Genomic DNA, 23,697 nt, shown 5'->3' with positions numbered 1-23,697 from the left:
GTAATCTCTAACAAATACCGTTCAACGGATTCCTAGATAGATAATTTCTCTGGCGCAATGGATTTGCGACAGGGTACACAGTATTGAATAGGTAATACCATTACCACCCAGGATGGGATGAAAAAGGGTCATTCGACCGTTTCAAGGCCTATCGCTCTCAGTTTAACTACATTCTATTTTCTACCTAGTATGGCGATGAACAAATAGCAAACAAGTTGTTTGAATGAAATTATCATTATGTAACCGGTCTTCTTCTAGATTCGTTTCTGACATTATTGTATCCAGTATAAGAGACGTACTCCTTTTCCCTTGCAAGATCGCCGTACAAACTAATAATATAAATAGCTGTTCTGTGAAACTGAACGACGGCAACTTTGTGCCACACAGTACCGTACAACAATATTATATATATGCTACTTAATGACCATGCTAACTAAACGGGGTGTACGTACCAGCTTCTTATAGAAGTATCTTGTGTTTATATAGGATATATTGCTAAGGCACGTCATCTTTGTCGAGTCGGCTCGTAGCAATCTATCGCAATACAAAAAATGTGCAGGTAATCACTCTGTAAATGAAAAAGGAGGCGCTGTCCTTATTTCGTTTAGCACCTACCGAAATTTGTCAAGCCATTGTCAAAAGCGCTTGCGTTTTTTGTAATGCCATCTTTTACATTCTACCTCGTGCTGTTTCGTTACGCTATAGAAAAGCACGCGGCGGTGTCATATGGGTGTATTGTTTTTCTCTACTATAAGCCAGCTAGGATCCCTCAAATACGTTATTTGGCCTTCGACGTTCGTTCTCAAATATAGCAACAGATATATATGTTTTTAATATTTATGTAGTTATCTGTTTTTGTTATTGCAATGTGTGTATTCTCTTGCAGCTTGTTACCCAGCCACTAGTGGGTTTTTGTTGGCTTAAGCGAGCTTTCATACTACAAGAAAAATCGATTTAGTGATGAAAAAAAAAAACAATGAAAACAAAAAGCAAGATCAGGCGAATTGTTTGAAAGTCGATGTTCATTAAAGCTGAAACTGAAGACTTAAACAGTGGTACAATACGGAGATTATAATTGTCAGTAGGTCGTTTTTCGATGCGACTGTATTATAAATGCTTTAATACGTTACGATTACCATACACCGTTGGTATAATTACTATATATTTTCAAAACGGCGCCAAGAACTCGCGTCGAAACTCTGGAAGCAGTGAGACAATGAAAATATATTGGCACTTTGTCCTAATCAATAGAGTCCCGGGTGATCTCATTTAAACGAAAAAATAAGGTATCTTCAGCATTATCCGTAGCCATTTTATCAAATGTATCTCTCGCGCCTTCTGCATACACTTGTAAATCTCTCAACAAATTCTCTCTGGGTCCCGTCACAATGCCCAGTGCTTAAATAGTATTCGCCAACGACCGAATTCTACAAAAGCACCATAATTTCACACTGATTTTTTTGTTTTTGCAACAAAAAGACTACACCCATGATTAAGCCCATGGGCTTCGTTTGCATCGTTTTTTCCTCCTAACACATTCATGTACATGTTCAGTATTCAAACGAATGGACAGCAGAATCCTGTACCCTGTAATACCAATTTCGATTAGCAAATCAATTACGTTCAAAAATTAGACCAAACTTGATAATCACTTACTAGGAAAAATGGTCTTCACAGCCGCGTAACCCTGTACAACTTGAAAACTAGTCGAAGTAAACGAAGCTTCTATTATGCAGCATGGACCCAGCACAGCGCGAGCAATTGTTACTAGTTTGTTCTATCTCTTTGAGAAAACATTATGTCAGTAATAGCTCACTCTTGGAAAGGACTCTATCAGTTCTAGAGACTCATATATATAGACCCCGACCCAGTTGATTCCGGTGCTGACGCGACCAGTAACCCAATCTTAGCGCACACGGGCAACAAAACTCGCAGACAGATCAAGTAGGAAACGTTTAACAAGAAGCTTGTTTTTACCTTTTCACGTAATTAGTTTAATGGGAAATTTTTAAAAACTCACCGGAGTAGAGCTGATACAGTGGCGAGGCGGCCGCATCGGGTCGACTGAAGGGGTGTTCCTGTACGTTGGTGAGTACCGCCCTGAGGAAAAGCAAGGTCCAGCGGCCGATTGGGGTACCCCGGGCACAACACCGCCCGGAACACCCGTTACGCCAGGCACACTCATGCCGACGCCCACGCCTACACCTAGGCCCACCATCGACTTCTGTACGGCCTGCTGCATCTGCTCAAGCGCCTGTTCCAGCCTGACTGCTTCGCCCGGCAAAGGCGCAATGGCCTTATGCCTGTATCAGAACACCCTTAAAACACAAGTGCGCACAAAGCGGCACGCAGCTTCGACTGGTAGATTGCTACTCTACACACTCGCGCAGGTTTCCCCGTTTGAGCCGCACTTGAGGAACGCGTTTTGTACACTCACTAACCGTTACTGCCACTGCGATTGTCAAGAGGATAGGGGTGGTGGAAGTTAAATCTACATGAACTTCTTGCACAACACTAGACTGAGGGCGTCGTCGGAGATGTATTGTAGTCGACGCAAAAAAATAGAGGACAAGCTACGAACAACGTTACAACGCTGGCTTACAATAGTGACGACGATGGTAATTCATCGACAGAAAAATTGCATTTGCACGCCATCGCCGAATACATTTCGCTTCAAATTTATCACATTGCCGTTCCTCGTTATCGTTCGACTACTGGACCTCTGTCCGTCTGTCTTTCCTCGGTAAGCACGTACAGACTGGTGTCACCCAGCCGCTTGCGCACCGACCAGGCCACCGTTCAGGCTAACTGTCGTCAGAACGGGTAACGAACGCCACGAACACCGAATTCTTTCTACAGTTCACCAAATTTCACTGATCACTTCACTTTTTTGCGTCGTGCCGCTCGTTTTTAGCTAGAACAAGACAAAACACATACACACAGACGGACTTAAGCAATTCTACTATAAACTACGAGATCTGAACTACAACATGTGAGTGTGATGACTTTCCTTTATCTTATAGTGACTGTTCGCCCGAGGATGAGTCTCGTAAAGTAAAGGGACTTTCTGCGACGTTGCCTCTCGATGACGGCCTCGCATCTACCATTGTCGAACTGCCATCACAAGTCTTTTTCAGCTCTTAGACAGAAGCCATCTGAGGTTTCTGATTCTGTTATGTTCCGTCGTTGTCATTGAAGTAGTCACTTTGGTGGCACAAATGAGGCGAACTCTGGATGCGATTAAAATGACGTCGTATATATGTTCAGCGTGTGGGGCACGTCGCGATTGATTAGGCCGGGGCAATGCAAAGTGCACGAATCTACTTTGTTAAATATCTAAGAAGAGACCACTAACAGCGTTCGAGCAGCCGTTGTGCCTCGCTCGCCCAGTTGTTGATTCGTTTAACTCGATTGGTTCAGACTTTTAGCTGTGGTTAGTTTTTGGCGCAACGTCACGCAACGATGCTACCTAGACGATTCCCAACTATAGCATAGTGGCCTTAAGCCTTTTAACCTAGCTGAACTCTTGACCGTTAGGCACAAGCGAATATTGTCACTCTCTGCTTTGCTAAGCTGGTCGACGCTTGTCTCGACGGCGCTGCTCGTGTACTCTTGTGCTGCTGTTGTAGCCCGCAGCTGTAAACCACCAGCAAATACCGACAGCAGCAGCAGCAGCAGCAGCAAGGCAACAGTAGGGAATTAATCGAACGCGTTGTGTGTGCATTGCTAACGAGCTCTCACGCTTCTCTAACTCGCGTTGACCAGGACATCTTCATGTCCTGTAGTCTGTCCAGACATCTTAGGGGCGGGCCTGTGATTCGAAGCCCCACCCTCTTGACGTCACGCGCAGGCTCCAAAGTGAGAAAGTGCGAGAGATAGAGTGAGAGAATGCCTGTGTGTCTGTGCGTCAATGTTAGCTCTAAGTTGAAAGAAGCCGCCAAGAACTAAGTGACTGCTCTCACAGCGCCCTCTTGCACTGCTATCGTACAACTCTAGCTGCTGCTGCTGCTACCGCCGCTCCAGGATGACTATACTACCCTACTTTGCGTGCAGTCTTCTACCACTACCACTGCTACTTCTGGACCGCGATCATCCGAGCAGCCCCCAAACAATCGAGGAGATCCATCACCCAGCAGCGGAAGAGCCTCCTAGATTTTTGCTCAGACCACCCCTGACGACCCTTTCCCTCGAATGAACTCACATACGCACACATTCACACTCACAAATGGAGAGGGAGCGGGAACCTCAGACGTTTGCCTCAACTTTCCCACTGCATTCTAGTGAACTTACCAATCATCACTACCCTCGCTCAGCGGGCTTAGACAACTATACGTAGCCCAGCACCACGCGAATGCACGCGCTCTTTCGTCCTCACCTCCTCGAACGCAAGAAGCATCTGCTTTCTGTTCTTCTTAGAACTGGCCTTCTCAAACGCGCAGTCACAGTGTGTCCTGCCACAGCAGCGAGACCGCTTAGATGTTCATCATGTTCTCTCATGGAAACCTTTAAAGGCTTTGCGTCCATGTCGTTGCATATACAAGATGGACTCCTGAACCTTGGATGGAAGGAACACTAATGCTTGCTTATGCTGTATAAACAGCCCGAACGAACAATATGCCATTCGGCAGTTTTAATGGGCCTCGTAGGTTTCATGCAGAGTGAGCCTCCTCTGAGGAGAAGATGCGTTTCTCTTTCCTACTAAGAACTACCCTCGTTAAGGTTAATTGAACAAACGCAGATTTCTCTCCCTGCACTTGGTCAACATTAAACGAAAACGATGTGATCATCAACAATATTTCTCTTTAGATCGTCAACCGCTCCATTCATCGGGGCAATCGATGGATCCAGCGGCAAGCAGGATCAGGGGCATAGACAAAAATGAAAGGCTGAAAGATAATCGAAATCAGCGAAGGACATAGCTGACTGGCTAAAATGCGCGCGAAGAGTTCACGACCATATTTTTGTCCAACGACGTCAGCCGTCCAAAAAGCTAATTTCAACGTTCTAGAAAAATAAAATAAATGAATTAACAGTTCGGTATGTAGAGTCAGTTAGTCTTCTTTGTACTAAGGGCATCTGAACCGAGCTTTTAGACAAAGTAACTATAAAAGCGATGATACTTATCTAAGTATCATCGCTTTTATAGTTACACAGGCAGCAACATGTATTGAAATGGACATACGCCCTCGTGGACGGAAGGTTCGGAGCTTGTCTTCGTTTGCCTTCTGTGTACCCAACATTTGAAGCGCTCTTATTCTAAGACAGAAATGAAAAGATTCAAAAAGTGGGCCCAGCCTGTTTCCTGCGGAAACGAGTTCGAATACACATGCAAAGTTGATTGGAATTAATGACGAAAATAAGTCCATAGCTAGTCTTCATAGGTAATTTCAAGCAGCACAAAATTGTTACTTTTTTTTCCCAGTAATTTTACTAACTAGCCATCTGTCAAAAGTTCGTTCTTTGTACTATAAGTTGTCTTTTGCATCATTATCTTTTACTAACGAAATTCTAATTTGAAGTCGGTGCTATAATAGTGAAGGCGCCAATTTTTAAAATCGATTACATTCTTAGAATGAAAAACCGGAAAATTTCGAAAAAAAATAAGGAACCTGAAAGAACCGTACTTCAGACATAACACAATAATTAAGTAAATGTAGAAATTGATGCGGCCACCCGAACTTAATTGTCGTAGCGGATAATGGAACTGATAAAAGCTAAGTTTTTTTTGACGAAAATGCTATATCACAACACGCGACATCCCTCCCACCACAGTTTTTTGAGCTGTATTTTCTTGTACTGTTTCATAAAAATCTCCAGTCGAGGAAATAGAAAGCTAAGATTAATTATATTGTAACCGCATCTCCATGATATTCAATAGCGTAGCTTGACCTCTGAGTAAAACTTTCTCGTTTTTTTTTTAGAAAAGGAAACCTGACAACCTTGTTGTATATACAATAAAAAGTGCTGCCTTATTTCTTAACCTTATAGAGGCAGAAGTCTGCCATCCATCGTGCACTCACTTAGAAATTCAAAATTTAAACACTGACTTGATTTAGATATTATAGTAACAATAAGTAGTTGGTAGAGAGAAACGAATTGTAAATTGTAAAAACTTTGCTTTTCTTACTCATAGAGACATGACTGCGCTTTATTGTTATTATCTTTTTTTTATAAAATAATAACAATTTATATATAAATCGTTTTCGAGCTATTGGATTTGCGTTATAATAAAACGCAGCGATAGCAACAAATTTGTATAGTTGAGCATTAATGCCATATTTCTACTGGGGAAATAAATCATCTAGCGAATCGACAAGGTTGGATAGTTTTTAATCTAAGCTCCATTAACAGACGAAATAATACTGACGATTATAAACTCTCTGAGTGTCATAAGCACTTTTCTCGTGTCTCAGATCCTCGAACAAAGAAACAAATGGCTCTGATCATCGAAACTTTTGAGAAAAATAGATAAAACATAAATAATGTGCTTCCAAACACATGTAAAGTACTTAAGGATAATGTGCGCAAATACTAAAAGGGGAAACCCTGCCTAAAGCACGTTGTCGCCATAGACGAGACATGGGTGATTCTAGCTAGGAAAAATCAGGCGGACAGTGGCGTTAAATAGGAGTAAAAGCGAGTTCGGTGGCAATGCCCAGCGGATCAGACTATCTAGAGCTAATATTCCGAGATATCTCAAATTTTTGAAAAAGTGGTGCAGCAATCGACAGCTTGAGATATGGTTAAACGGCAGCCTCGACTGTGGGAACCTACCCAATCTAGCTATAGCTCCATATTGTTCTGATTTTAGTCCGTATGATTTAGATCACTTGCACAACAGGTAACAAGCTTCTAGAGGTGTGTTACAAAATGGAGAAATTTATTAATCGTCCCAATTTAAGTTCTTCCCTTCGAAATAATTCTCATCGAATACTACCTAATCGTGCCGCCGTTCACTGCAGCCCGCAAAATGTTTTTCCAACAGTTCAATCGTCGAGATAGTTCTCAGCTGGGTTAGCGATTTTTTTATTACATCTTTTCTCGTGTCGAAACTTTTTTCTCTCAGCGTTTTCTTTAGTTTTGTAAACAGAAAAAAAAATTCAGACGATTAGGTATGGTGAATACGGGGGGTTGGGGGGCGACTCACATATCATAACATGTCTTTGCAAACATTGTTGTACAAGTAGTGATGAAGTATGGGCCAATACATTGCTGTCACGGAGGGCTCGGAGTCAATTGTGCTACGGTTGTGATTTGTTAATTTTCTTGACTATACTCTTCGCCTGTTGTTAGGCCCGTTCTCGAAACGCCTAAATTGTTTGTTTACTTAGATGAAGTTTACTCAGTGCCTGTTTTTCGTAGGCATCTACAATATGCTTAGCGCATTTATGCGGATGATTCCTTTTTTCATTCACGAACTAACGCACACTCGTTGTGCTGAAAATGTTTACCATAATTATAAAAAGGCCCTCTAAAATGTATTCCTTTTTGCATGTGCTCAACAGGACATCGGCGGATGATGTGAAAAGATTGACATAATAGCACATACACCGTTACGCATAGAAACAGTAGGAGTGGAGCTCATCTATTTTTGTTTCTACATTGTAAATGTTTCATGCTCTTGTTCAAATATAGCGATATCGATAATTTTTATATACTGATGGATAAAACAGCTGGACCAGAACATTTTTCATATACAGCTTTAGCAACCGTAATATTCGCTGCAATTGTAACGACATGCTAAATTTCTTTTTTTGTTTGAAGAATTTGTAAGAAAAACAGCTTAATGAATTGATAGAGACGCCAGATCAGAGGAAGTTAATTTAAAATATATGCCTTTTAAAGGCAAACGCGTTCAACAATTGTTGTTGTTCTTCTGAGTATGCTCAAAAATGAGGTTTCGAAGATCAGAGAAAAGTTCAAAACTGATGAAACACCCTATAATAATAATCGAGTCAATTCCATCTCTACTACCAGTATTTCATAGCAATAATATGATATTACCGCATAACCGCACTGACCAGAGTTATGAAGAATTTTGGTTCTTTTATCAAGTTACACCTGGCGTATAGAACAGGTTCCGTAAAACTAGAATAATCAATCTGAGGATATAAGCAATATGATAGTTGGTGGAAAAAAAGCATAATGTTGTTGGAGCTTCGCAAAAGTCTGAAGAGTTCGGATTCATTTCTAGTTAGGCCCATTTCGGTTAAAGCGCATTCGTTCTCACTCTCTTGCTGTGCTTGATACCTCCAGAGTGATGTGGGATCGTAACGTGTAATCCATAAACGACCAAGTTCCGATTGAACGTTTGGACAGGAGGCGACCCAGGTTGGTGGGCTGATTCACGCTTCACTGCTATTCACGCAAACTAAAGTCGGCCAGCAAGCATCTCCGTCAATGGTCCCGTCCCACACAGGTTGACTAATCTCGATTCTACTCGAAGTAGCCGCTAGCGATGTCAAAGTATCGAGGTGCTGTCACAATAGCAACACGATGGATTTACACAGATACACATGGAGACACTCGTGATTTAACGTATGCCCCTATATGTAGCTGTCGATAGAGCAAGAGCGAGCTGATCGTTACCCGACGCGATAATATATTACTTTACCCGGGCCGCGTCATTTCCGGATGCGTGAACGACGATGCACTGCTGGCGGAATCTACCCAGTGATGTGCCCGATTTACCTTACATGTCATTTGTCGCCTAGAGAGCCTCGCCGATATGTCATATCCGTGGCGCCTGTTCTGTAGATCTCTATTGCTCTATACCTACAAAAGATGGTGTGAAGCCAAAAAATGTCGAGTTGTGAAGTTTGGCACCGACGCACAAGGCGCCATGTTGGTGTCATACCAATAGACATTGGTTGATGTGGCCATTGTCACTGCTTGTACAATGCTTATATTCTCTCTTGAATACGATGAATGTATAGAAGTACCTATCTGCTATCAAGTGGCAGAATCATTAATAGCTCTTTCGGCCTTAACGTACAATCACATCACATGAAAGCGACGGGAGTCCTACATCAGTGGCTACGTACCCGCTAACCAATGACGTTGTTATAGATGGAATAACTATCCCATGTACTAGTCACTAGACGCGTAACGGTTCAGTAAAAACCGCTATGTAATAACATGCGCAACTCATCGATGAACCGCTGCTAGACAAACGCCGTAAGTAACGAACAGAATGCGAGCTTCTTCTACCTAAAAAAATTGATCCGCTTTTAAGGTATTTATTGAACATTTATTATGTATATGAGGCTTTTTTGCCTTGATTATTTGATGGATCACAGCGGTTAGAATAACACCCTTAGTATCACTAAAGATCATGGTAATTTTCATCATTTCTATGCGTTCGTTTGCAATAGAGCGTATACCCGTACAATATCTACCTTCATCTTTATATCCCACCGTACAGCAGGATGGTGACACGCGGTGGGTTCCTCCCTCTTCGTCGTCATTGGGTATGCTTTCGCCGCGGATTCCGAAAGTGTCATGCCATATTCGATTGGCCTGTCAGAACGTCGAGCAAGCATGTCGTCGTAAGACAAACAAAGTGAATTGTACGCAATACCGGCAACCTGCATATTGGATAGCACGCCCTGTCTGTACATGCTTATCGTAAATAAAATACACGGAGGTTCTGCTTTTTTTTCTTTTTTTTTTTTCTTTTTTTTTATATCCAACGTCAAAAGAAGCACTACCAGCCTGTAGAATGTGATGCTTAGATTATTGTATATGCGATGCTGAGAGAAAAAATTGATCATAGATCACTCTTTGATCAGATAAAAATGTATTTAGTTTAATCTGAAACGTTCGCTCTAGGTTTAGACAAGTACAGTTCGGTCATTGTATTTTTGTTTGTTTACTAGCTGTCAGGGAACATATTGACTTATTCTACTGTTAATTTTTTATAACTATCGCTAATAGTTGTAGCAACCACAGATTTACCTTCCTTCAAGTCCGGGGTAATTGGTCACACTGATGACCTCACATCAATTGGCTATAATTTTCTTACTGTTCGATACGAAGTAAGCGTGTTTATTCTTCCACATGATAGTATTATGTCGCTCTCCTAGATTTCAACAACCTCGTCTGGCTTGTGCTCGTCTTGGCTTGACCATTTAGACTGTCTGTCAGACGCTGCTTCGTTATAAAGACATGACAAACATATGACTCCATATATATTTTCTGTTTCTATCTTTAAAGGGCGTAGCAATAAATAAGGATCTAATTGTATTGTCGGTGTACTCACTAGTCTTTCAGGTAAAACTAGGTCAGTGAATGCCTGAGATAAATTTTAAGCTTCACAAGTAATGTCATTAAAAAACTTTTTTTTTAATGACAGCACATTATCGTTTTTATGTGAACAACTCCTTAGGATCAGCTCTGCTTAAATACGGCATCAAGGACTTGCCCTTCCGAAAATCTAACCGGGGTGGGTCTTATCCGGGCTTACCTGGAATTTTTTATCATGTTTTAAAAAGCACTCGAAGTTCGCGTTCGTTGGATCGAATGCTCGCGCCACTTCGCCTTCGGCATTGAATACGCAATAGCAAAAAGGCCAATGAGACAGTGCTTCGCGAAAACTTTAGCAAACTATTTAGGTCGCCCATAATGGTACCAAAGCGAACCGCTGCCAACTCTTTTAGTGTGTTGAAATCTGTCGGTCCTTATTTGTTCTGTCTGTTTCGGATCCGGTATTAAAAATGTGTTTACTACATATTTGGCTGGACTTATGATCCGAAAAGCTTAAAAGGTACCCGAATGGCGAGTTCTTGAGCGATGAACGAGTAGGTTGCTTTATCATCTAATTCAGTCACTGGCCTGAATAACTTGATGGCGATGATATTCTTTGTGAAAACCCACTTTGGTACCATGCTTGGAGCGTGGATGCACAAAACAATGGCAATGGAAATACTGTGTTTATGGGGCGAGCCGCGTGCTGGAGAAGATGGCGTCGCGAGGGTCAGTACAATAAGCACGGCGCCGAATGACGCCTCACGTGTAACAGTATTTTAGCCAGAAAATTCAGATGATGAGGTCGCACGTCAACACAATTGCACTGAAGCTGAACTTGTTAGAGAGGAAGCTAACGTTGATTTTCGCGCGCACTGATTTGGCGATCTTTTAGGAGGTACACAGGAGTAAAGCTGCGTTCGCGAAGCATAAGAAGGATGTCGCATCAGGCAACGAGGCGGGTGCATAGAGTCATTTTCGAGCTTTCATTGTTGTCAAGAGCTGCTGTTTCGATGAAATTTATTGTCTGACAAGGCAATACATGGATCTTTTCCGGAGTGCAGGCTTGAAGTCGGACCATTGGGATCGCTAGAAGCCTGGAAATGTTTGAAAGGCTGCTTACAGTTAAGACTTTCGCCAAGGTAACGGGAAAGGCCTGTTGCCACAAAATAGGAAACTTCTGGACGTTTATTATTCGAGCGAATAAAGTTTCTCTGGAAAAAGCGATCGTTTAAGAGTTACGCTTACCAATAAATACTCATGCTAAGAGAATGATTAGTGCTAAGAAAAAGCGCACTGTCTGTTCACTGATATGTCTCCCTTTCAGGTGTTTCTGGTAGGATACAATTATAGAGTTAATATGGAAGCACCGTGAAATGTCACGTGCTACAAATCTCAGAAGAATAAATATTCAGCGACGCAATGTTTCCACGACCAAGAGTTTCGTGAATATAACATGTCGAACTACTCGGCTTCATCTGCAGATGTACTAATTATACAGGCCTACGTTTACTCACCTGGTCCCAAAATAGAACCGTGCCTCTCACAAAAACTTTAAAGCGCATGCCGTCTGTAAAGGACACTGAGCCATGCGCAGTTCGTTTATTGTGCTACAGGTTGCAGTCAGACTCAGAACGGTCCTTACCTACTCTGATCGTATAGTACACTTTGTATGTCGGGATTTGGTCCATTCTCCGCTTTTATACAGCCCATCTGTGAAAGCAAATTATACGACGAGCTGCCTTGGTAAAACTTGATCAAGCTGGCACTTTTGGGATACTGAAACCAATTAATCTTCCCCATTTGGAGGATAGTCAGAATTTTCGGGGGCCATATAAACTGAGCGACCCGCTCCACTTAGCGGCAAGCTGATGTTCTCTTCTCTAGCTAATATTTTCCAACTAGAAGCATCTAGTACTGCTACCATAAACGCTGTCGGATCCTTCTCGACCAAATCCTTAAAAGGCCATGTTGCCTCCGTTTCGAGCACATCCAGGACCCGAAAAGCTCTTCGTTCATCGATGCGCTGGCTCAAAGACTTGCAGTAATATCGGTTAAGGTTATCGACGTCTTTTGGATAAGACTCGGTTCAACCATTTCCATCCATCGTCCGGCTGCTTGCATTTACGAAAGAGAGTAGGTTCTTTAGACGTCTAGCTTTTTAATTGACGTTACGGAGAAAGTGGAGTAAACTCCCTGATATTGCAGGTCCTCACTCATTGAAGTACGGAAAACAATGTTCTTCGATCTGCCCGACACACGTAGGCATAGTCTGTCTTAATCCACAGTGTTCGCCAAACTGGTTGTCAAGAGCGCATTCTAGTTGGGAGGGACCGTTTCCTTAATTCTGTTGAATTTCGTATACAGTTTTGTTGATCAAACTTACGGACGACAGTCGACCTTGTTTCCAGAAGGACACGTCATTCCTTCTGCAACAGCTGTGCAACAAGTTAGCCTTTTGAGCCGGCCTTTCTTTGACATGCCACTGAAAAACCGTCACTTCTAAATCTGTGACACGTGGCTAATTGTGAAATGACTGGGGGCCCTAACGCAACATCTCTATAATCCTAACTTTAGAACATTCTTGCGCAAAAATAGACAAATTTTCCGTTCTACAGGAAAGTGCTAATTGTATTATTACTAAGCACTGCGTCCAGACAAGGGCATTGCCAATTTTTTTTTTCTATAAAAAAAGACGCGCAGATATTCTGGCAAGTTAGAAAAGATGAACCAGTGGAAAAAACCAGCCCAAACTTTCATTTTTTCACCTCTAGCTTTACGGAGCCCTTAAGATTACACACAGCAATGACAAATCACTGGAGTTTCTCGAAATCTAGCTCGCAATATGAAATTCGGGTTGTCCTAAATTGTCATAATAAAAAAGAACGGAAAGAGACAATCGGGGTGTTTCGACTAAATAATTAGAGCTTATTTACAGAAATAAGTAAAGGCAACTCAAACTATGTTATACCGCAAAACATTTCGCACTATAGAAATTACTGTAATTAACCCAAAAATAGTCTTATCGGTACGCAGCGATTTTGAATAGAGACTACCAGAGATGATTTGTGTAAAAGCCAGCTTCCATAGAAGCTAATGGTTGTGAAAGGCGAGTTCGCTCTACCTAGAAGCGCGAAACATTATCGGCCATGGATTTCCGCTTACGCCCCTGGTTACTAAATGTGAGTGGTTGGACAAGTACTACGAAACCATGACTTAGATATAAGCACTACGCAGCCAATATCTTGAAATTGCTTCTGCTATTAGGAGCAGGAAAAACCATTCCAGCAGCCTGAAACCAGAGAATCTGAGAGGGCCAATGATAGATCTGTTTCCCATTCGACGTTAGGTCCAAGCAGGATCAAGGTCTCGTTTTGCCTCATCGGATTTCGCTGCATTACACTTCCTTTTGCTCCTACGCTTGCCAGTGCCTCACAGCATAACGCAGCACTGCATTGCTGCAAACGACAACTTCCATACATTATTTCTCATATAGTGTATGAATCTCTTTGCTACATCTCCGGCGTGAACGTCCTATAGCTCTTCTGATGCCCATCAAGCTCCATTCGCAGGAATCGCACGATGCTATATGACAATTGTTCTTCGTTCCATCCATTGCTATCGTCCCCCTAACACTGCCTGCCGTACCGGACGTAGGGATACCCGTACTGTTATGACAGACTGTAGCGTATGCATACAGTAGTATCTCCACTTTGTCATACAGCGGCTCGAAGCTTGTTCCTTTCCCTCTCTGTCATCCTAGTGGGTGGACTATAGGATGATGATTGTACGGGGTTTGATTGTCAGAGACTTCGCTTGGTAAAGCACGATAAAGCATAAAGCCAAGTCAAACCAGCCAGCTTGACTCGTTGGTAGTCTCTGCTCTTGCTGCACCGCAGCACTCGTCCAGTGTCGTTTGCTCGCCTTCGCCTTCGTTTTTTCTTTTTCTGTTCCGACGTTGATGAAGCACTACGGCAGAGGCGAAGTTGAATCGTCCGTTTGTCGGTTCGTTTTCGAGTTCCATTAGAAACAGCGGGAACGGCTCAACAGAGTCAGAAGGGCCGTTCACCTCGCTATTGTTCCTCTGTACAGTTTCAGCAATGTTGGGCGCTGCTGCGGCGCAGAGCATCAGCAAGAGGCCGCGATGATGATCGTTCGCGCGTACAACATCCGGTGTGTTATGCTGAATGCTGAATACACGACACGAACTTGAACGAAGATATAAGGAGGGGGAAACGATGAAGCTATGGTTTTCTTCATTTGACACTGGAAAGTCGAGACCCTGGCGGATCTTTTGGGTGGTAAAGTGGGGAACGGAATAATCAGCTGGAGGCTTCAAATAGGAAAAAAAAACTCGCAGGAAAAGAAGGGTACATACATGGCACTGGCTGGCACTAATTCGGTTTAAAATTACCTTCTATGGATGGCCTTTACTATATAACATGTTTACCATACGTGAGAGCATTTTACAACGCATATTTGCTGAATGCAGCATCTCTATGTTTTTGAATGAATTTTTTTTCCGCGAAACGAAGAGTGTCTGCGCCCGAATTCGAACGCAAGCCACAACGTATCCCCTAAATGAGCAGCTAAATTGGCTACCATGGTGATAACGGCTGTACGCAAAAACCTATGCATATTCTACGTCAGCAAACAATATATTATGGAGTAACAACTATCTTGAATAGGTTGATCGTGGCACAGTCTTGGTAATCGCTATCCATATTGTGTTGTTTAAGTTTGATATTCTATAAAATGTTAGACAACTACCAGGACGAATGAGTAAATCAGATTTGTTCGGTCGACGTGTAGTATCTGTGTATATTTCGTTAAAAGGCAGCAGCTGTGTTAAAAATTCTATCTTAAACATAACCTCTTTTTTGTTACGAACAGACGCTTTTGATTCACACTTGAGATCGAACCTAAACACTATTTTGGCTACGTTTAATCAAAGTTGAAATCTTTTAACCTACTGAATTTTTCCAGTAAAAGTTATTGATAGTGGATTCAACATACCCGTTTTTCAAGGCTTTCTTTAATTTAGAAACAGGCTCGAAGACTCTGATCAAATCTTCATTGATACTCAACTGGTGAAGTTTCTATAACTAGGTAGGCAAGTTTGTCAGATTTGAGTGTAGTATATTCCACTTTATTTTCGTAGGCACGTTTGTCTGCGCGATCCGACCTAGCTTCTGTTCGTTTCACAGGCTAGGCCCTGCCATCTTAATCGGATGTTGTTTTTGATAGAGAGGGCATGTGCGTCGCAACGACAGCAGTGACATTTACCATGTTCTAACGCTGGAATTGATTAACAATAAAAATAATATAAGTTCGAACACTATAAACTTCTCTAGCACTCATTTATATATGATTACAGTCATTTGGACCTCCTAATGGACCTCAAATGTCGTTGGAGAGAAATGGTCGTCATACGGTACCCGGTTGTGCTGTTACGGGCATAGCTACGTATGGACAATACTTAGATGGAATTTTTATTTAGATGGAAGATTTAATGTTGATTTGCGCAGAGTGATCTACAACTACATTTCATTTTCGGCCTTTATATAAGGTACAGGTAACCTGTCTGTGGAAAGTCAATTTGTTATGACATGTAGGGAAAGAAGAGCAAACTGCGGTTTCATAATCACCGGCGGCTATTGTAAAGCTACCTATTAGCTTATGGGCTGACCGATAATGGATTAGGCTGCATAAATGTCACGATACCGCATCAGCCAGTGTTGAAGTGAGTACCTGTAATGGAGCATTAGCTAAAAGTAAACTAGTTACTTTTAACTTAACTAGTGAGTCTTGTATGGCACCATAAGTATTGTACCACTAGTCAGAGAAACGTTTATTTTACTTATTGTTTGCCAATGCCATAACGTAACTCGTTGCTTGTACTAATAATGTTATTATGATAGTAAGAAGGAGGAAAGTATAGCAGGCTGTACGCATCTCCTATTATGACTAATAAGAGAGTCCCACTGTGGCAAAATACTGCGGTATAACATGCTGTGCATAACATTAATGCACAGTTACCTACTTCAGAATCCAAGGCTCTATCAGGTTTACAGTGATGACGATGATTTATGGTTTTGTATTACGCTTTGATGCGTATATACTGAACGTACGCTTCCTTTCCAACATGTTAATAACTTTTTTAATTATTCTGGAAAATGATACGGTAAACACTTTTTCTAATGTGCCCCCCATAAAAATGACTATTACAATGAAGTTTAAATAATAGCTTATTTTTTTAGATTAACGTAGTCGAACTCAGCAACAGGACAACAGCGGCATATATGTACCGGTAGGCGGAGAGTGCAGCTATCAATTGCAGAAATAACCGTTCGTAGTTGAATTGTGTTTAAAAAAGCGTCCAACGATGTTAAGCCGCGTTTGACCCCATGTTATGCTGCTCGTATCTGCGTATTGGGGTGCCTCTTCGTCTATGTTCCGATCTGTTACTTGTCTTATCTGTATAGGTGTATCATGCAAATTCAGATCAGCGCACGCCGGACAACAAACTTAAAAAAGAGCCGGGAACGAAACCTGATTCGATTGCTGCTGCTGCTGCTGCGGTCCTCCTCTACGATCGAAAATCATTGAATCCCGCGATCGCTCCCAAATGGCTGGCCCTTGGGGTTTATGTCATTGTGCGAAAGCATTCCTAAAGGTAGTCGTCGGCCTCATCAGCCCCCGGCCCCAGTCGGTTGGACCACAAATAGACGCGCTCAGTGGCCATACGACAACAACGGCCGGCTACATAAGACACACACGTACACAAATAACGATAGTCTTACGGAGATAATGGCAGTGCTTCGTCGTCTCTCACAGGTGCGACTGCTCTGGCCAGGTATTGGGCACACTCACAAGCAGGCCTTTTGCTGGATTCTTCATTTGGCACTCTCTACGGTGCTGTTTGTAGTCGCGAATTATGACTTGAATTGTCGTAGGGTCCTGGCCTCACTTTCAATCTACTTCTGTACCTACCCATTACATTCCTTCCCTCTCTTTATAAAGTGACTACTATGAACCTATGTAGTGCTCAGCGAGCGTATCCGTCTTAAACCTGTTCATCAGTTTGGAAGGACATATCGACCGGAGTGCCCGCGGACTAGCCAAGAGAGGGGCCAACCGAAGCCGTTTGCTTCGCTGTAACGCGCGTGCCGCTGCTGGCCGGCCAGCTCATTGATGACGATCGTGATAGCTCCATTGCTGCTGCTACTGAGACAAGCAGTAGTAATGAGGATGGCCTGAACTCGTGTTGAACAAGGCTCGTAGGCCCCGTTAGTGTTCAAGCGCATCGAGTGGCATTACAATCCTGAGTTCGCGGGGAGTCTAAATGGAGACCCCGGTTTGACCATAGATACTTCTTCTATACCCAGTTCCTTATGAGCAATGTATACGATGGCCTCCACAGGAAGTGCGGCCTTTCTGAGCAGGTGGCCGTCTCACCCCACGATCAGCTAAGCATAACAATATAGGATACCTGCCAATCGCGTCAACGAAAAACAGGGAAGGAGGGCAGTCGAAACAATAGCTGTGTTAGATAGTTGCATGAATGCTTGATGGATCGGTAACTTGCGATTGGGATCTGATTTCGAGCCGATGCCTAATTCCTGTTGGCGGTATTGGCGATAGTGTAGGTAAAGGTAATTGCCATGCTAAATCAATAGACGTCACAGCAGACAGAAAAAGGGAAACAAACAGGAAGTCCATATTGATATAATCGTGCTATAGTCAGGATAACAGCGCTTATCTCATCTAAACATTTGTAGTAAGTATGTGGAAGAAGTATGTGGGAAAATGGGTTATAGGTTAATGTGAGCGCTTTTCTGGCACGTGGAGTCATCTTTCTCAGCCCCTACTGAAGCCAGTACCGATGATTGGCTATCGGGTAGTAATTATCACTCTGACGCATATATATCTGGTCAGTATGACTTGGACGATTTTGAAAAGCTATGTAGAACGATCCTGGTCTTCGAAATGTCAGGTGTGCTTGTACTAAAAATAATCATTGATTTGGCAATCAGCATGCGTGAACAAAAAATAGCTACAGATTATAAAACAGCCTATAGATAAATCAGTATAATCAGTTGAACAAATTTCATTTGACATAAAACGTGAACCGTACATAGTGGTGCGGGTAATGCTGCAATATCTATATGAAGTGGAAAAGCTCTAGCGTAGCTATCGATCCAGAGTGCTTTAAATTGTTTATGTTAATTGGTATTATTGATTTCTAGAAGTTAATTGATCAAACGAACAAATTCTTGCCCAGATATTCTATGAGACACCGAATTACCATGTTTATTACCTGTTAAAGCTTTAGCTTACAGGAATATCTAGGAGGTAGCAGTTGTAAAATTCTACGGAATTTTCGTGCCTGTAGACTAGAGGTTTACTGTTGTTCGCCTGTCAGTTTGCTCAGCAGGTTACATAGGCATCTGGTATTCTGATATGATGATACACAGCGCACCGTCAAAAATCCCGACAAATTTTGTCACAAAATTAAGACTTAAGCATGCAATCATTTGTTTATTATCAGGACGGATAGTCGAACATGATGGCCAGATTTATAGAAAATCAACGTTGTTTTCGAATCTTCTTACGAAATATACGCTGGATACTGTTCAATACAACTATGACTAAGTATACTCCGAACGACTAATATAATGTGATGCGACGGACGACATTCTGCAAACTAACGTAGATTTTTCTTATTTTAAGTGTTTCTTCGAATTTAAAAAGTCAAAATAAAACAATAAAAACGATCGAAGAATAAGGGGGGAAAAAAGGCAGCTTTACATCAGCAACTATTGAACTACAATGTTACTTCTTGTGCAGGACGTTTATATTCTATTTACTTTTATTTTTTTACAGAACAATAAAACAAAAGTTAATAAAAAATGTTTGCTAAATAGTATTGATTTAATTTTATTTTATGGAACATCTACATGAGGCAGTCACCCTATATGAGACAGTCACCCATCACATTTAAATCTGTCTTTTTTTTTATTATTTGGCCCTGCTACTTAGTTTTTTCCATGCTGGCTTAAAGTACTGCAGACGAAAATGTTTTGTTAAATATTTCGGTAAAAGCACCATGCAAAAACCAGGCGGATGTAAAAAGTAAGGGATTAGTCTATTGGCTCATATACCAAGTCTTCAATAATCCGTTTTTACAACGCCGCCATCTTTCTGCATTTCTTCAAGAAAAGCGTACTGCTCAGAGAAGAGTTACACTTATAGTCTGCATAGTTGTTTAACGAGTGATAGGGATACTCTAACAAAGATTTTCAATATCACGTTTAAAATTCAGCCTTGGTTAGCTGAAAGTTCAGTCGGTAACAGTCTGAGAATCTGTATTAAAATGCGTTAGTATAAATTCACACTCTTGGACGATTTAATAGCATACTTTAATTAGCATGTTTGCGTGTACTCAGGAAGATGTTCCAGAAGATATTTCACAATTGTTTCGGACTTCATTGTTTTTGGCGATTGCAAAAACCAACATCTATTCCCCTTTTCGAAATTCTTGAATCCGTTTTTTGGTCATTATGAACTTGATGAGGAATAGGCGGAAAGTACTTGGAAAATACTGGTAAATATAATACAAAGTTAACAGAGGTTGCTCAGCAATCCAAAGTTCATCTAACGAATTGGCGATTCCTGTTACGATGAATTCGGCACAGCGTGAGGTATCCATCAGCCTTCTCTCACTGGCGTCGTCTACCCTATTATATCGCTCACCCACCTATAAATGAAAAAAGGTTTCAGATTCAGACAGTTGTATAGTTTGCATGTCGACAACGAGTGCCTCTCCGTCTTAATGTCTTCGACGACCCGATGGACGGCGCAACTTATAAGTTTGATTTTTATTAGCGGTACAGAGAACAATGGGAACAAACAAGAGCTCAGTTCGAAAGTAGTTTTTATTTCCTTTCAATAGACTTTACGTCAAGAGATTTAGATTGTTTTCCGTTTTATACCGTACGACCTAAGCTAATTTAACTTTCTGACCAGTAACGATGCGATTTTCACTTGTTCAAGTGTTGTCCAGAACTAGGCCAGTAGGCTAGCTACTAGCTTATTCTAAGGTGGCCAAGCTTAACGTTGACGAAAGTAAAATGAGTATTTGCCTTCCTTAAAAAATCGCTTAGGAGTTGCCAGTTCTGTCCATCAGGATAAACCATGTCTTCGTCGTATTTCCTTTATGGCTTTTCATGCAGATTTGTGTGCTTACTAGAGGTGGAACAGACTGCCGGACACATTTCAGATACAACAAAAGCGGTTCATTATTAAATGCAGTTTGTCTTAAGTAGTCTCACACTGGGGTACGAACCTTTCCAGTGAGTGCATTAGCGCGTAGATTGGATTTTACCGGTCCAGGACAGCCGATTGTGATTTTAATATTGGACTCGGAGCAACTGAGTTCATCCCGTAGTGTTTCAAGGTATCCGTGTAAAGCGTGTTTCGATCCGGCGTACGCAGCACTGAACGGTGATCCCATTTTGCCGGCAGCACTAGATGTAACAAAAAGCTGAGCCATATCCTGATCAGTCGATAACCTGTAGTCGAATTTTATAAATGAAAATTAAATGCTCCAAGTCAAACAAGTATCGTACTAGGCGAAAATTGCACAACACTTATCGATATTTCATCTAAAAACGTGCATCTCCTTCTCCATTACATACAAGCATCCGCGGTCATCATTACATGTTTTGAACTGTAGCCTGCCATTAAGTGGGCACATGAAAATTATACATTCATATTTGTTTACCCCTTCAGAGAAAATGCAAATATTTGTTGCAAATATACTTTCCTCCTTGCCACTCTTCTAAACACAACTAACGAAAATGTTTCGATCTTTGTCCAGCGTACCAGCGGCGAGATAATAAATATATCGAAATAGAGGTAAGCAGGTTTGCTACTGACCAATGTTTAACTGTTACGCGGCAAATGTTTGTAATGCCGAAGACGTTCACATTGAATAGCTCTTTTTCGATATCAACAGAACTGGAAACGAACTCCGCACGCTGAAGTTGGCCCGCATTGTTTACCAGCACATGCAACGCACCTAATAATTTATTGTAACAGAGAGTGAATAAAGAAGACATTATTACTGCTGATCGGAACAGACCAGCTGCTTCAAAACCCATATTGCATAACCAGGGTGAACGAGGAACGTTGTCAGTATTGCTTCAAGTCTTAAAAAGAAATATTCGTCAGTTGCTCAGAAATTATTTTATTCATTATGCAATAAATATAAATTGTCATCAGTATTTATTAGTAGTATTTCATTGTATAGAAAGCAATTTAAAATTTATTAATTGAAAAAGTAAGGATACTATATGCTATTACTTTTCTTCTTATTAAAATAGGCTTAAAGAAATACAAAGATTCACTTCTAAGAACGGCTGGAAGGGATTTTTTAGAAGGAGCATCGAAGGGCTAATCATCCCTTTGGGACGTCGGGGACCAACTTCGAATATATTTCGGGAGGGAAATCTCTTACTGACCAAGCAAATTAGAAGTATATATATTAGTATGAAGAATACTCACCAAAAGTTTCAATGACCCTGGTAAACGCCGCTTGGTGGCTTGCACAGTCGGCCAAATTAAACGGAACGCACAAGACTTCTAAGGCTCCCCTTTTCAAACATTCTCCCTTCACCCTTTCAAGGGCATTAGTCCGTGTCCCGCTGATTGCCAAACGGGCGCCCAACCTTGAGAAACTGTAGGCGATCTCCTCGCCAATCCCCGATGAAGCTCCGGTTATCCAGATTACTCGACCTTGGAGCGAATAGAATAATGACAATTCTTAATAACTCACATGACGACTGTAGACAGTTTTTTGCTATTTATGCATGAGCGGGTGACTAAGGCAATTAGACAATGGTCTTCTGAGAGGTTCCTTTAGGCTTCTTAGACAAAGTGATGTCACATACCGACATATTTGAGTCAATCTTTTTTCTTCTGTACATAACAACTTATTAGACATTTACGACATTTATCTGCTTGTCGCATAAAATCAAGGAGTCAGGAGTTCTAACCCTGTATCTTACAGTAGACCACTACTCCTGAGATACTAAGATAGATAAGAAAAAGTTGGCTATTATTCGCATTATTATTAGGCGCAGTTTATACAGACAAATTCATAATCACTATGTCTTCACCGTTTTACTACGAAACGGCACGTTGGCACCTCTTACATGAAATATGAAAAAAAAACGTTTCTTCTAGATTCAAAATTTAAACAAACCTGATTCAAGCAGATCCAAGCAACCAAACTCCACAAAGAATAAAGAAAGCTGGTACAATACCCATTAATAAAATAAATGTGCACAGCAGTATACAGAAAATGAATTCTCTTTGAGTTAGCCAGCCATTCAATTTAGTAACTTCACAATATGGACAATATATAGGACGTAGTCTACTCCATCGAATAAACAAGCACTGAATATCGGCCAATCCGAAGAGGTACAATGACCTAGAGTTAGCACAACATACTACTCATAAATTCTAGTCCGGTCGTCAGTCGGAATAACATGAGAAATATGTATTTGTATTAGAGGCACAGTACCTCATACTGGGGTACGAAAACTCAAAATGGAAGCGTTCATCACTCCCTGCACTAATTCTACTAACCGGCGTATTTCTTTAAATTATCCTGACTGAATCTCTGGCAGAACAAGAGCGTAAGATCGGCGTCTGCACACCTGTACCACACGAACAGTAAAACCACCACTACAGTTGATAGTAATAGAAAGCAGAACATGATCGGGCGAGATCAGAGTAATTCACCGTAATCAAGTAAACAACGAACGCGGATAGCGGTTCATGTATCATTATTCAGCGATGAGAGCGATAGAAGTAATTGTTGTAAATATTAATTTTCTGAACTGTTTGTTAACTATCTAACCAGTGGAAGATTCGAATGATGAAAGATAGTCGTTTGTTGGTTTATTGGTGAGTTGCGTGACGCCGTTCCGCGCGTTTGTGAACTATCTCAGTCAAGCTCAAAATTAGATACGTGTGTCTATTATCGGAAAAAAACGCTGTACGAGAGCTCTCCCCCCCTTCCTTTACACATCGTAGCCGGAAGATGTATAATTGTATATCACATATTGTCAATGACAATGGCGTTGTCGACTCCTATATATCACGCTAGGAATTAATCTATCTGATATTATGGTAAAAAAATTCTGGGAAGTACTAATATGCATACTTAGAAATCGTCGTGTTTCACTAATTTACACGTACTAGATAACACCACGTGGTGTACTAAGAATTGGATGTGATCATCAGGTTCCAACTAAATTAACTGTAGAAATAGAAAGATTCAACACTAAGCAGTAGCAATTAAATCCAATGGCATTTTTTTTTCTAAATTCCCTAGATAAGTAATGAATACTGTAGTCTCAAAATCGAAAAGATGCTTGTCTG

The 23,697-nt window shown here is 41.4% G+C and overlaps 1 protein-coding gene and 1 long non-coding RNA gene across 2 annotated transcripts; one reads left to right on the top strand and one right to left on the bottom strand.

Annotated features, from left to right (window-relative positions):
* The first annotated feature begins 8,369 nt into the window (after window positions 1-8,369).
* Window positions 8,370-9,658, top strand: LOC111272222 (uncharacterized). The gene is made up of 2 exons (XR_002687391.2): window positions 8,370-9,177; window positions 9,375-9,658. It is a non-coding gene; the product is annotated as an uncharacterized LOC111272222 (long non-coding RNA).
* A 9,500-nt stretch (window positions 9,659-19,158) lies between these two features.
* Window positions 19,159-23,240, bottom strand: LOC111272224 (dehydrogenase/reductase SDR family member 7). The gene is made up of 5 exons (XM_022853538.2): window positions 22,900-23,240; window positions 21,814-22,044; window positions 21,187-21,328; window positions 20,594-20,819; window positions 19,159-20,005 (listed from the first exon to the last, which is right to left on the bottom strand). Exons 1-5 carry the CDS (start codon window positions 23,027-23,029, stop codon window positions 19,766-19,768), a joined length of 969 nt encoding a protein of 322 aa, XP_022709273.1. The 5' UTR covers window positions 23,030-23,240; the 3' UTR covers window positions 19,159-19,765.
* Between the last annotated feature and the right edge of the window lie 457 nt (window positions 23,241-23,697).

This window comes from Varroa jacobsoni, unplaced genomic scaffold (genome assembly GCF_002532875.2).
Source record: "Varroa jacobsoni isolate VJ856 unplaced genomic scaffold, vjacob_1.0 contig01808, whole genome shotgun sequence".
Taxonomy (NCBI): Eukaryota; Metazoa; Arthropoda; class Arachnida; order Mesostigmata; family Varroidae; genus Varroa; species Varroa jacobsoni.
Note: the sequence above shows the minus strand (reverse complement) of the source record. Positions and strands in the feature narration are given on the sequence as shown.

Bases quoted from the DNA above. Each gene is read 5' to 3' on its own strand.
- LOC111272224 (XM_022853538.2), bottom strand. From the start codon at position 23,029: ATGTTCTGCTTTCTATTACTATCAACTGTAGTGGTGGTTTTACTGTTC. The intron at 21,329-21,813 runs GTGAGTATTCTT...ATAAATTATTAG, and splicing joins CAGGGTCATTGAAACTTTTG to GTGCGTTGCATGTGCTGGTA. The intron at 20,820-21,186 runs GTCAGTAGCAAA...ATTCGACTACAG, and splicing joins CGCGTAACAGTTAAACATTG to GTTATCGACTGATCAGGATA.